The sequence below is a fragment of the Dromiciops gliroides genome, chromosome 1 (assembly GCF_019393635.1).
Source record: "Dromiciops gliroides isolate mDroGli1 chromosome 1, mDroGli1.pri, whole genome shotgun sequence".
Classification (NCBI taxonomy): Eukaryota; Metazoa; Chordata; class Mammalia; order Microbiotheria; family Microbiotheriidae; genus Dromiciops; species Dromiciops gliroides.
The window spans coordinates 231,590,906-231,605,849 of NC_057861.1; the positions used below are offsets into that span (position 1 = coordinate 231,590,906).

The 14,944-nt window shown below is 40.7% G+C and overlaps 1 protein-coding gene across 1 annotated transcript in view; it reads right to left on the reverse strand.

Moving 5' to 3' along the window:
- EMILIN2 (elastin microfibril interfacer 2) overlaps positions 1-14,944 on the reverse strand; it is a 74,354-nt gene that overhangs the window by 22,487 nt on the left and 36,923 nt on the right. Inside the window, exons 3-4 of the mRNA XM_043980074.1 lie at positions 14,472-14,647; positions 7,989-9,938 (exon numbers count right to left, since the gene is read on the reverse strand). Of these exons, the coding sequence (XP_043836009.1) occupies positions 7,989-9,938; positions 14,472-14,647 (2,126 nt within the window). The remainder of the gene's footprint in view (positions 1-7,988; positions 9,939-14,471; positions 14,648-14,944) is intronic.

Here is a 14,944-nt window from a genome sequence, read left to right on the forward strand (position 1 = left end):
AAAGAGGTGATTGTTTCAGGACACAACATTTGGCATCATATCACAGATTGTCTGTATTGAAGAATACAGAGAATGTGAACAATGGTGACCCTACCATATGGCAATGACAAGACAAAACTCATGAAACAACTCTGGCTCTCCTGTCCACCCGTTTCTGAAAAGTTAACATTGGATGCACACAGACTTAAACTCAGACATAATTTATTGTTACTGAACTCTCTAGAACACTCAGTCCTGATTTCCAAGTTGGGACTGGGGAATGCAGCTGTGAGTCCAGCCCTCCTGCTCTGGAACACCAGAGAAGCCAGATGCTAAGGGGAAGCTAGTTTCAGAATTTGCGGGGTTTTACTATATTTTTGTTTAGTCAGTTTGTTAGGTTTTATGTTTAAAAAAAAAATCTGACTAGTTCCATTACACTTTCTTGGAACTAATCTTTAAATCTACCTGGCTCCAAATTGAGTCAGTGTAAAATCTAGAGCCAAAACCTGCTTATTATTGGCATCAGACTATTCTTTCCTTGCCCAACCTCAATAGCAAATTAGCTATTTGACTAGGCCATACTTTTGCGTTACTATGCTGCTCTAAATTAGCCATTTGAGAAAAAGTACATATATTGCCCTTGTGACATTTTCAGATAAAATCAGGTTATTTACTTGATATAACAGAGTGGCAAATAACCTTAAATCAAGGAGTGCAGTGGCGATGGAAACAGGAAATGATTATGGTATCATATATGCAAATATGATGACAACAACATCATGTATACACATACATATCACAACTTCTTGGATCCCTTAGGGAAAGTAGGGCTTCTTTGACCTTTAGGTCCTGGGACCTAGGCCAGATTTTCTCATCATGGTAGTCTATGGATGAATCTGACAGAGCTAGGAGAATCTAATGGAAGGAATAATGGTCTAAATTAAAACACCAATTTGAATCCCATTTCTAGTAGTCCACCCACTTTCATCTAGATAGATTCCTTAAACCCTCCTACCTATCTACCAGTGCTCATACCATCTCCTCCTTATTACTTTCACCCTAGGATATTCTGTTCTCAAATTTCCAAATTCTACCTGTTCTTCAACAAGACCCACTTCAGCCCACAGATATCTCTCCTTCCTCACATATCCCATACAACTTATCATCTCTACCACTCACTTGATATGGATCACGTACTTTCTATTATTATATAATTTCATTTGTTTATGTTTTACTGTATCTCTGTACTAAGTTATAAGTGCCTTGAAGAGAAGGGCAGACTATTATTCATCCCTGTGTCCCCTACAATTTCTAACCAACATTTTACATGTTATAGGTACTCAGAACGTAACAGTTGAGTTCTGATTGCTATATAATTTTTGCTATGCACTTGATTTGTCACTCAGGTTCCTCATCTAAAAAAGGGGGGGCAATAATTGCTTCTCCCAACATACCGTATTGGAATGTATGTGATTCTGTTTTGTTGGGTTTTGTTTTGTTGTATTCTCAAATCTGCCAGCTCCCTTCATTTCTACTTACATATCACATAGACACAATGAGTCACAATCTCCCTGTCAGTTGCAGTAACTCTTTAAAACCCGTAGATTAGAACATGATTCTGTAAGTGTCCTAAAAGAGTTTATGTAGCTTCCCAAACTACCTGGTTTATTTTCAGACAACTGCTAATAAATTGGCACAATGTGGCTCACTGTGGTGTTACAAAATACAAAGCAGAGAGCATCCAATTCTCCAAGCATACTGCCAGACCCTTTCCTAGAAATTCCACAGAAAATGGCAGTAGACTGGCCTGGATGGGTTATAAATAGGATTCTACTCCTCTAGTTTCCAAGATTCAGTGCTTGCCTGATCATGAATTTCTACAGTTATCACCATATGTTCCTAAAACACAAGTTTTCCTGTCATTTTCCATTTCCTGGAGTAGAACCAGGGAACCCCTAACTCCATAGGACTAAAGCACTATTGATTTTCTTCCCTCCAAAAACCTACCCTTCCTGGGGACCTCTTTATGTCTGTTGATGGTATCACCATCCAATCCTCCCAGCCTCCTGGGTTCATTCACAACCTGGGAGTCATCCTTGACTCTCCACATGTCCTCATATCTAATTATTTGCCAAATTTTGTTGATTCAATCTCCACATCTTTCACGTCTGTCCCCTTCTCTCCCGCATGACCTATCACCTGGATTACTAATCCCCTGCCCTTGACCCTCTCATCTCTCTAATTCAGCCTCCATACAACTTTCAAAAAATCGTGCTAAAGCCTTAACCAAAAACCTTCAGTGACTGCCTGTTGTTTCTCTCCTCCTGGATTTTGAGTCCTCCACATTTTGGTTTTAAAATCCCTTTGCAGCCTCATTTCCTTTCACTGCTTTTCATGCACTCTACATTCCAGTGAAATTGGACTATTCGTTTCTCTCCAGAAGTCACATTCCATGTCCTGCCTACGTGCATTTATGTATCTCTTTCCTGCTTCACACGCCTTTCACATTTCTGCCTGTAAGAATCCCTATCAGCCTTCAAGGTTTAACTCAGATACCAGTTCTTCTGGAAAGCCTTCCCTGATATTCCCAGTTATTACTGACTTCTTCTTCAAATTACCTTCTGTTTACTAATTTGTCTACACATGGTTTCCCAAAGTAGAAAGAGACCTTATTGAGTGGAGAGACTGGCTTTGTTTTTCTCTTAGCACCACACCTAATACAAAATACAGTAAATGTTAAATAAATGTTTACTGAGTTAACTTGAAGTGTTACAGGTGACAGGGAAAGGGAAGGGGGTCAGAATAGCACAGAGAGAGCAGCCTGGAATAAAACAAAAAGGAGAGGGAGTCTAGAAAGTTAGGGGTCGGGGGAGTCTTGTAAATATGAAGAGGAACTGGGATAAAGCATTTGCCACTATTCATGGGACATGGGAGGAGTTGCACTCTGTGCATGTATGCTACTTTTCTCTGAAATAGAACTCTGGTACATAGATACTTTAAGATATAGTGATGGAGGGCACCTAGGTGGCACAGTGGATAAAGCACTGGCCCTGGATTCAGGAAGACCTGAGTTCCAATCCAGCCTCAGACACTTGACACTTACTAGCTGTGTGATCTTGGGCAAATCACTTAACCCTCATTGCCCCTCAGCAAAAAAAAAAAAAAAAAAAGGTATAGTGATGGACAGGAAGCTCATTCTTGCAGGTGGTATTTCTGACTGACTCACTTCACATAGTAGGACTACTTTCCCCTTTTGTCTCTCCATAAAAGGCTTCCAACTTTATTGCTCACCAATTTGGAACCATGCCCTCTGATCCAGTAATATCACTACTAGGTCTATATCCCAAAGAGATCATAAAAAAGGGAAAAGGATCCACATATACAAAAATATTTATAGCAGTTCTCTTTGTGGTGGCTAAGAATTGGAAACTGAGAGGATGCCTGTCAATTGGGGAATAGCTGAACAAGTTGAGGTATATGAATGTGATGGAATACTATTGTGCTATAGGAAAGGATGAGCAGGTAGATTTCAGAAAAACCTGGAAAGACTTAAGTGGACTGATGCTGAGTGAAGTGTACTGTGAATACTGTACACAGGAACAGCAACTGTGACAGACATAGCTCTTCTCAGCCATACAATGATCCAAGACAATTCTAAAAGACTCACAATGGAAAATGTTCTCTGAATCCAGAAAAGAACTATGGAGTCTGAATGCAGACCGAAGCATACTATTTTCACTTTGTTTGGTTTTTTCTTTTTCTTTCTTGTGGTTTTCCCCTTTTGTTCTGATTCTGCTTTCAGAACATGACTAACATGGAAATATGTTTAACATGATTGTACTGTATAACCTATATCAGATTGCTTGCTATTTTGGGGAGGGGGGAAGAAAGGGAGGGAGAAAAATTTGGAAATTTCAAAATCTTATGAAAATGAATGTTGAAAACTATTTTTACATGTAATTGGATAAAAAGGAAAATACTATTAAAGAAAAAAACACCCAACTTTATTGCTCACTTAAACATCCCACCTAGTCTACCTCTCCTCAACTGCAAAAAGGAGATATAATAGCACCTCCTTCCCAGGTTGTTGTGAAGATTAAATGAGATAATATCGATAGTGTTTAACCCAGTGCCTGGCACGTAGTAGGTATCTCACAAATACTGGTTTCTTTCCTTTTTTTCTGGCTGAGGCTGAGCCAACTCTAATAGCATAAAATGTAATTAATAATAAATGCAAATTCTTATGCTTGGAATTAAAAAAAATCAACTTTGAAAACATAAGATAGATTAAAGGATCATAGGGGGATAGCTAGGTGGCAAAGTGGATAAAATGCTGGGCCTAGAGTCAGGAAGACTCATCTCCCTGAGTTCAAATCCAGACTCAGACAATTCCTAGTTATGTGACCTTGGGCAAGTCACTTAATCGTGTTTTCCTCAGCTTCCTCATCTGCGAAATGAGCGGAAGAAGGAAATACCAAACTGTGAAGAATCAGACATGACTGAAAAATGGCGGAAAACCAGCAGAAGGATCATAAAACTAGAGCTAAAAAGGACCTAGAAGTGACCTAATCCAGCTTCTTTGTTTTTCAGATGAAGGAAATGAGGTTTAAGTAACTTGTTTCACATAGGCAGTAACAGTCAGGGGTAGTAGTTGAACCCAGGTTCTGTGATTCCTGAGCCAACAGTATTTTCTGCTATTATTATTCCCATTTTATAGATGAGGAAATTGAGGCAGAAAGAAGTTAAGCAAACTGCCCAAACTCCCATCTTCTTGAATTCGGGTCCATTGCTCTATCCACTGCACCTCCTAGCTGCCTCCTGATTTCCTTCCCATGGATACTCTCCAGCTTTCTATTTTCCTTCCCAAGATGTGCTATACTCCAAGGAAGCCAAAAAAGGAAGAAAGAAAGGTCACACATACCCCCCCCAAATATTTTTGTAGCCACATTTTTTTTTTGTAGTAGAAAAGAGCTGGAAACAAAGATGCCCACTGATTGGGAAGTAGTGGAATAAGTTATTGTGCTGCGAGATAGGATAAATGCAGAGAGATGTGGGAAGACCTGTGTGAAGTCAAGCAAAATGAAGTTAACAGAGCCATGAGACAATGTAAACAATAACTCTAACAATGTAAACATAACAAACTATTAAAACTGAATACTAATAAAGTATAATCAAGATCAAGCTTGGACTAAGAGAAGAGATAGGAGAAAGTATCCTCCCCTCTTTGCAAAGGTCAGGGGATAACAGGTGTGGAACACTAGAGAGAGCAGACTTTTTTTTTTAATGTTGGCTACTTTTTGTTTGTTTTTATTTTAAATGTTGGCTACTTTTGCTGAACAGTTTTTATTTTCTCTTTTCATTCCCTTTTATAAGAGATGGACCTAGGCAAAAGGGTGGGGGAATACATTGGTAGGTAAAAACAAATGATAACAAAAATTTCTTTAAAAAAAAAACAACAAACAAAACTTTTCACAACCTGGCTCCATTCTACCTTTCCGGTCCCATTACACATTCCTGCTTATTCTAGGGTCCACCCAACCTGGCCTTCTTGATGTTCTTCACATCTAACAGTGATAACACCCATCTCCATGCTGCAGCAGTTTCTGTGACCTTGTCTGGGAATGTGCTCCCTTCCTCATTTCCTTCTCTTGGAATCCCGGATTTCTCAAACCCCACCTTCTGCAGACCAGCAGCTGGTGCCTTCACTGGCTAGGCTACCTTGCATGTGTTTTGTAGATGCTAATCTATGTACTTCTTGTCTCACTCATTAGAATGTAAGCTTCTTGAAGGCAAGGACTATTCACTTCTACCTTTGTATTGCCATCACTAAACACATATGACCTGAGACATAATAGGGGTTTAATAAAGGCTTGTTAGGGTAGCTAGATGGCACAGTGGGTAGTGTTGGGTCTGGAATCAGGAAGACTTCTTCCTGAGTTCAAATCTTGCCTCAGACACTTACTGAGTGACTCTGGGCAAGTCACTTAATGCTGTTTGCCTCAGTTCCTCATTTGTAAAAGGAACTGGAGAAGGAAATACTAAATCACTCCAGTATCTTTGCCAAGAAAACCCCAAATGGGGTCATGGAAAATCAGACACGACTTGAACAACTGAACAACAAAAATGCTTGTTAGGTGACTTAGTTCAGTGGTCCCTGCAATTCTGAGTCTCCCCCCTCCCATTTGGAAGCTTGTCTAAATGCTACTTACATCATACTGCTCTCCTGCCACACAAGGGTGCCCTGTTTTCTACCGAATCAAATGGAAACTTCTCCACCTCCTTTCTAGGCCTTCCATAATCTGGCACCACCTTCGCTAGCCAACCTTATTCTCCCTTATTCCTCCACCAGCACATTCCGTGCCAGCCAAGCAGTTCTGCTATACCTTATGCTATATTATGTTTATTCTTTCACACCTCTGGTTTATCCCGCTTCTCACCTGACCCCTATGCCTTCCCCTTCATCTCTGACTATTTAAATCCAAACAGCCTTTCAAGTAAGATCTAGCTCACCTTCTACCTCCTCAAGAAATCTCTTCTGAAAAATAATTCCATAGCCAATCTCTGCCTTCTCTGAACTCACAGAGCAGTCAGCTTATAGGACACAATTCAGCACTTAAATTTAAACACATAATCTTATTTTGGGGACTAAATCTGACTTTACTGGTCTTTTACTGGTTCAGTCTCGATGTCACAGAGAAACTCAAATCCAATAGTATTAAGTGCCTACTATGAATTAGAATTAAGCTAAAATATTTAAGAGATCAAAACTGAGCCCCTGCCTTCCAGGAGTCTAGATCCCTGATGCCCTCTCATTGTGAATCCAAAAACTCAATGAAAGCACTTCACTCTCATCATATTCCAGTAAGAAAAAAGGAGTCAAAGTTAGTGACTATAAAAGTGACTGATGAGGGGCAGCTAGGTGGCACAGTGGATAGAGCACCGGCCCTGGAGTCAGGAGTCCCTGAGTTCAAATCCGGCCTCAGACACTTAACACTTACTGGCTGTGTGACCCTGGGCAAGTCACTTAACCCCAATTGCCTCACTTAAAAAACAAACAAACAAACAAACAAAAAAGTGACTGATGAGGAAAGGACAGTGAGAGGGAACCCTGTGAGGAGAAGGGAAGGTCTGAATGATTTCCGTGTAGAATAGCTAGAAATCCTGAACTATTTTAATCCCTACCTAAGACCATCCTCCCCTCAAAATGAACCAATCCTGTTTAGACTTTCTAGGAAAGGAGAGCCTACAATCTTCCATGGTAACCCATCTCAGTGTTTGTAACATTTTTTTCTTTTAAAACAACTCCTCCCAAGTAAATAACACTTTAGCAGATATCCTATCAAATATCATCTCCCTAGAATCAACTATATAATAATGAATAGCATTTCGTAGACTCCCAGCCTTCAGGTCAGAAGGGAATTCAAAGGTCAATTAGTTTCAAATCCCACTCAAAGCAACCTTTTATGACATCCCAGAGATATAAACACACATGCATGCATGCATAATCAAATACACTTTAGAAAACTTGAAGTAGTTAAGGCAAACACCAAAGATTTCAGGTAGGCAAAGATCAAAGATGAGGTAAAGCCTCAGCCAATCTTCACATTCTCTCTAGTTGGAACTTGTTTTCTCCTAGGAAAAGTCTTGAGCAAATGGCAGTTAAGATGCATATGGAAAAGAAGAAATAATCGTATTCCAATGTTTATGCTAGTAGTCTCACTCCAAATAAAAACTCCCCAGACTGGTACTCTAGCTGTCTGGATTCTTTTTTTTTTAAATTTAATTTTTTATTTTTGAGGCAGTTGGGGTTAAGTGACTTGCCCAGGGTCACACAGCTAGTTAAGTGTTAAGTGTCTGAGGCCGGATTTGAACTCAGGTCCTCCTGAATCCAGGGCCGGTGCTCTATCTATTGCGCCACCTAGCTGCCCCCTAGCTGTCTGGATTCTAGCAAAATAACATTTCTCAACTACAAGAAAGAACATAAAAATAAAATTGTATCTGTCACTTACATCCTTCTGGTTGCCCCTTCATCAGATCCTGGAGGTCTGTGGCCACTTGGAAGACACGACCATAGATCTGCTGGACAGAACTCTTGAGGCCAGAAATGTCTCTGGAATGGGCTACAACAGTCCCATTCATCTGACTGACACAGCTCCACAGGTTGCTGACATGCTTGTTCAGCCCTTCCTTGATCCTCTGTAGACTCCCAGAGATGGAGTCCAGTTTGCTGCATGCTTTTTCGACATGAGACACTCTGCCTCCAACAACCGCGACTTCCCTCTGGACACCCTGAGTGCTTTCCTTACAGATATCAAGGTCTGAAAGGATTTGCTTCTGCAGCCCCTGTAGCCTCACCTCCAGATGACTGCAGCAATTAGCAGCTGGCGCCTGGGAAGAGGCGGGATAATCAATGGTCCTATCCAGCTCGTCCAGCTTCCTGGAAACACTGTCTTCTGCCTTTCTGCATGTAGAAACGGCACCTGCAAGTTGCTCTTGGCAGTTACTCAAGCCACTGTGAAGGTTTTTCACATCTTTGTCAGTGTCATTTAGATGAGAAAAGAGTAAATTCAAATCTTGTTGTACTTTCTGGATACTAAGTTCCGTTTCCCTGAACTTCCTATGCATTGTGTCATTCAGAACCTTCAGAAGTACAGAGGTGTCACCCATCTTCTGATCATCATGCTCACCAGGATGAGCGTCTTCTACTCCATGAAACCCTGGCTGGAGGTTCTGCAGACAAAGATTCTCCACATCTTGGATTTTATTCTTCAGATGATTGAGTTCAGTAGTGATTTGGCCATTGCCAGATCCCGGCAGGACTGACTCTAGGTTAATGAATTTTACATCGGTGCCATTAGCAATGTCTAGGAGACTGCTACCCAGACGGTCCTCCAGGGACTGTATTTTCTGATCCAAAAGTTGCTTCAAGTCATCCACCTCACCATTAATAGTACCACGCAGAGTTTCCTCGATGTAGAAACAATGTTCCTCTGCGTTCTTCTCGGTCACATTGATCCTTGCGTCCAACTCATTCCATCTTTCATCAAAACTCTCATCTGGTTCTGGCATAGTAAGGTGGTCAAATTCATTGTCTAGCCTCCCATTGAGCATTCTGGTGGCTTCTGCAACCCTCTCGATTTTCTGGTCTAAATCCTTGATCTGTTGCCCAAAGTCAACACTTTTATCAAGGTTACAGCAATTTGGCTGTCTTGACGGAGCTGACTGTATCTGAGCTCGAAGGTCACTTATTTCCTTCCGTAGACTCGTTTCCTTTTCTCCAATAAGTTCTATCATGCCCAAGTAGCTACTTCCATAATCATCACACTGTTGTTGGATACCAGTCAGTTTGTATTCGCAGGAGTTTTTCAGATCTGCCATTTTCCTATCTATTCCCTCCATCAGCTCCTCTTTCAGAGCCTCAAATTTGCTGTCTACATAAGCCTGGTAGAACTCATTGGTGGGGATGGTCACTGTGGGCCCCTGGGCAGCTTCCTGTAGCTGTTTGAGTTGTCCTTCACAACCCTTCACTTTGCCATCCAGCTCCTCCAGCTTGTCACTCTTTGTCTTCAATACATCCTTAACTTCAGCCAACTCAGACTGGATGTCCTTCATTCCTGTTTCTTTACCACCAAGGATCCCAGGAAGCTGAACTGTTTCTGTTTCTCCACCAACAGCACTATCTGGCCCTGGTGGATTATGAAGGCTATTGAGCCATGATGCCAGCATTTTACTGGCATCATCTTGAACAGCATGTTTTAAGTTTTCATTGACCCCAGCAATAGAGGACTGGAGGTCAAGGACTGTCCTTGTAAGTCGGGAAACTTTGTCCTCAAGCACCTGTATTTTCTTGTCCTGCTGTTCCTGCAGGCCTGGCTTTGGGCTTACTGTTTGCCTTGGTTCTGTGGTATGCCTTGGTTCAGTTGTTTTCTTTGGTTCTGTGACTTGCTTTGGTTCAGTATCTGTTGCAAAAGTAAAGTAGGACATGACTTGAAATTTTCTGGATTTAATCATGTTCCCCATAGCCCACATATGCACAAGGTATATCTAACCCTTCTTTTACAAATTTCCTACTGCTGGTAAATGTGTTTTACCTACTCTGAAAGCATCAATCAACACATTTATTAAACACTTACTGTGTGCTGAGCAGTGCATGAAGACGTCATTTCCCACAGTGAAATGATGAAATATAGTCCCCAGACTGCTGGCTGACCTCACTCCCTAATGCCACAGGGGCAGCTAGGTGGTGCACTGGATAGAGAGTACTGGCCCTGAAGTTGGGAGGACCAGAGTTCAAATCTCACCTCAGATATTTACTAGCTGTGTGACCTTGAGCAAGTCACTTAACCCCAATTGCCTTAAACATCCAGGACCATCTACAGTTGTCCTGATATATATCTTACCACTGGATCCAAATGGCTCTGGAGGAGAGAGTGAGGTTGGTGACCTTGTACTGTCCACCCTCACTTAAATCCAATTCACTGAAAGTCATCACATCACCCCAATGTCACGGTCCTCTTAGAGAATAAAGGACAAACAACAAGCAACAGTAATGCCAGAGACTACAACCTTGACTAGACTCAATATTCTTCCATTTTATGTAATTGTGCCACATGTAAAGTACCAATTGTCTAGTCTCTCCTTTTTCCTTTAGTGTGAGGATTACTGACCTCACAGTACAGATGGGGAAACCGTAACATGAAAAAGAGAAAGGTCTCCAAGTTTCTCAGAAGTTGAGTGACAGCACCAATACCAGAAGACAGTTTTTAAATTCCTATCTTAACCCTTTTTCTACAAGACTGCAGTCCCCATTGTTGTCCTTATAGGACTAATAGGTGCTTAATAAATGATTGTTAAATGACTGGATGAATAAATGAAAGAACGAACCTTTCAAGAACTGAAAAACCCTCTGTAGTAGATGCGGTCCTTAGCAACGCCTCTCTTTTCTGGAGAGCATGCCACCCCCCCCCCCCCGCCCCAACACTTAGAATTGTTCTCTATTGGATTTATTTTGGTAAGCAAACTTCTCAGCTTAGCACTCAAAGTACTCTTTCCTCTCTATGGTCCCAGCCCATTTTTCCAGCCTTGGCTCCCACTTCTCTGCTATAAACTGGACTCCATACTGTAGCTCAAAACACATGCTGTATTTTTCCCCACATCTAAGTTATCTCCTTCAGGATGCCTTTCAAAATTTCTTCCAACCTAACTAAATGTGTTCAGAGGATGGAGAAGTCTGAACTCCCCATAAGCACTTCAGTCATCTGTATCTCTTTCATCACTCATTTGCCCAAGTCAGCCTCGTACATTAATTGTGTGCTCATCTTCGGCACTTGCTAGTCTTTAAGCTCCTTGAGGGCAGAGACTATGTCTTCTTATACTTTATCTCCTGCAGAACCAAACTTGTGCTTCACACAATTGATTTCGATAAAGAATTGCTGAACCAAATGGAAATGGATTCAATTTTTTAAAAAAGATTTATCTATAAATAATGAGCTTCCTCTTCCAGCTTCTGAGTCAGAGAGTAGGCTGTGAAAATCAACTTCCAAATGGGAGCAGGTGCCAAGCCATAGCTATACAGGAAGGACCCTCAACTGTCCAGAAGGGACTATAGCTGCTACTTCACTCACTCCACTATTGACTCCCAACAGCCAGTGCCTTCCCTCCCTAACCATTTTGTATGTAACTACTTTGTACTTATTTGCAATTTCCCTCTTTTATGTTTATTCTGTATATACTTCTATCTGTACTTGTCTTTCCCATTAGAATATAAGCTTCTTTGTGAGTAGAGGTTATTTTATTGCACCCCCAGCTTCCAGAACAGTGCCTAACACCTAGTAGGTGCATCATATCATAAGTGCTTGTTTTTTTTGCAGGGCGATTGGGGTTAAGTGACTTGCCCAGGGTCACACAGCTAATAAGTGTCAAATGTCTGAAGCCGGCTTTAAACTCAGGTCCTCCTGACTCCAGGGCTGGTACTTTATTCACTGCACCACCTCGCTGCCCCCCATAAGTGCTTGTTGGTTGACTAACATCTTCCTAGATACCTTAAGGAAACTGTGTTAGCCGGTGACCAGGGAGCCTCTGAAGTTTTCATCCTTTACTAATCAGGGAGGGGGCTAGAGAGAGAAGTCTCTTCTCCTAGTGGTCATACAAGTCCCAATGCTACAGTAAGAGCCAGTTCATGTACCAGAGACCTCATAACATCACAGAATTTCAGAGTTTGAAGGGACCTTAGAAATCAAATAGGCCAGCATTTCCCAAATTAGACTGGCAACAGAAAAAATGTATTCATGAAATATAATAATGAAGTCATAACTAGGGGGGAAAATGAGGGTTGGGTTCATGGAATATCCTTGCAATAAAAGAAGATTAAGGACATCTTGGATTTAAAAAAAGGAAATTAAAACTATTCTCATTCTGATAATTTGCTATGTGTTTTTGTAATTTTATATTTACTATTGGAAAAGGGTCACTGAAATTTCCTCACAAAATACCTCTTCCCATTGTGTGGCCCATCAGAGCTCTGTGAGTCACAGTTTCAGAAATGTTTTATTAATAAGAAAACTGAGGTTCAGAAAGTTAAGTCACTTGCCCAGAGATGGGACTGAATAAATCCTAGATTCCAGATCTAACTCAGCTCCATGGACCACACTCCTACCAGGTGATCACCACAATTTTCCTTCAATCAACCAAAATTACAATTTAATGAAAATGATCAAGAAACACGTCAGATTTCAAAACCAAAGAAAAATAGTCCATGGAAAGATAAAGTCATTTATAGCTGACCTACGTATATAATTTTAGGAGTACAATTCATGCTGCATTTATTACTTATTAAAACTAAAACACGGGGCAGCTAGGTGGCACAGTGGATAAAGCACTGGCCCTGGATTCAGGAGGACCTGAATTCATCTGTCTTCAGACACTTGACACTTACTAGCTGTGTGACCCTGGACAAGTCACTTAACCCTCATTGCTCCGCAAAAAAAACCCCAAACCCCGCTAAAACACAAGGAAAATAAACCTAAAATAAGTTGGAGTTTAATGTCATAAGTTACTCTAGTTATGTTATCCAAAGGAACAAAATTTTATTATAGAACAAGGCTAATTTTCTTATTTTAATGCAATATTGTCTTCCAACTAAAGTAATTTGTATATTCAGAAGAACATTTAAGAATAATCACTGAATATTCTGGACTATGGACCAATTTAGGCAAATGTCTCATTCACTACAGAAAGATGACTCAAGTTCAGTTTCCCCATGAAACTGTAGGGACTAATTTTTTTTTAAAGTAACACTGAGCCCAAATCTCCCATAATTTTAAAAACCTGTAAATTTAAGTCTGTGGAACTACACATGAAATTTGAACTGAAATCATACAAGTTAAACTTGGAAAATCTCTGTCTCAAATCCAGAATCACAGAGTGTAAAGCTCTGGAAGCGATCTTTCAGCTCCCTTTGCAGATAAGGAAATGGGCCCAGAGAAGTGAAGGGGTTGTCCACAGTTGGTAGAACCAAATCTCATGACCCCAAGCCTGGCTCTATTTCCACCATGCCATGTGGGATCTGAAATAATTTTTCATGCAAAAAATGCGATAATTAAAATCATTCTTCACTTATTCCCCCTACATCCAGAGGGGAGAACTAGGTGCTGAGGGAGAGACAAAGGTTAGCCAAGACAAAGTAGGGTATGCATATCACAGTGGTAGCCATCTCTAGGGTGAGGGGGTATGAGAGAAGGGAAGAAAAAAGGGTAAAAAAAAAAAAGAAATTTACATAATAACTGTTGTATATTTGGAGGGAACAGCAAACTATATACGGTAGATTTGCAGTTTCATGTGGTCATTGTTTTTATTGTACTATTATGGAAACAATTGTTTTGTTCTGTGAATCAAAAATTCTAAAAATTGAAAATTGAATTGTTCTATGAAAATAAATTTTTTAAAAAGACACAATGCATACCCATATGGTACCAAGTTCATCATTAAAAGAACCTTCATCTTAGCATAGGCACTTTTAATGCTTCTAATAACCAGATGGGTTTTATGAAACATCACATATAACAAGTCATTGTTCTGAAAGAAGGTCAATGTACTCATTGGAACTGCCTCAGTAAATTCAGTGACTCATGTACGTGTGTATATACTCTCCTATAGTTGTGTATGACATACATGTTACTGGAAGCCCACTAATCACTAAAAATCATAAATTAGATTAGACATTATAATTCTACTGATTTAAAGGAGCCCAAGAACAATTCACTGTAAGCACGGGTGCCAAGGTGCAAACAAAACATTACCTGTAGGGGCAGCTAGGTGGCGCAGTGGATAGAGCACTGGCCCTGGAGTCAGGAGGACCTGAGTTCAAATCAGACCTCAGACACTTAACACTTACTAGCTGTGTGACCCTGGGCAAGTCACTTAACCCCAATTGCCTCACTAAAAAAATTAATTAATTTAATTTAATTAAAAAAAAAAACAAAACAAAACATTACCTGTAGCTTTCTTCATAGTATTCCGGGGCCGGGAGGGTGTGGGCAGAGGAGATTTCACTGGTTCTTTAGGACCTTCCTGGCAGTCACCACCTTTAAACCCAGGGCAGCATCTCCATTCCAGCTGCGTGACTGTCTTGAACTTAATAGTATATCTGGGCCTGAAGTTAACTCGATACCTGAGAAAGGGAAGGATAATGATTTCCTTTATTATTCTGTCTTTTAATCACTACCCTCAATCCTAGGTTTGTATCTGAATGCGGGGACTTCTGCTCCTCTATCCAATATGATCTAGAAGGTACTCTCAGGTTCTCTGCCCCCTCACAATTACTTGAAATCAAGACACCCGTGATCTGGGGAATGAGGGCAAACCGAAACAGCTGGCCAGGTATTAACAGTTGTGATGGGCCTTAACCTGTTTCTCAACAAAACTTTTTGGTCTCTCAACTCTCTACTAAGGCAAAAAGAAACAGAAA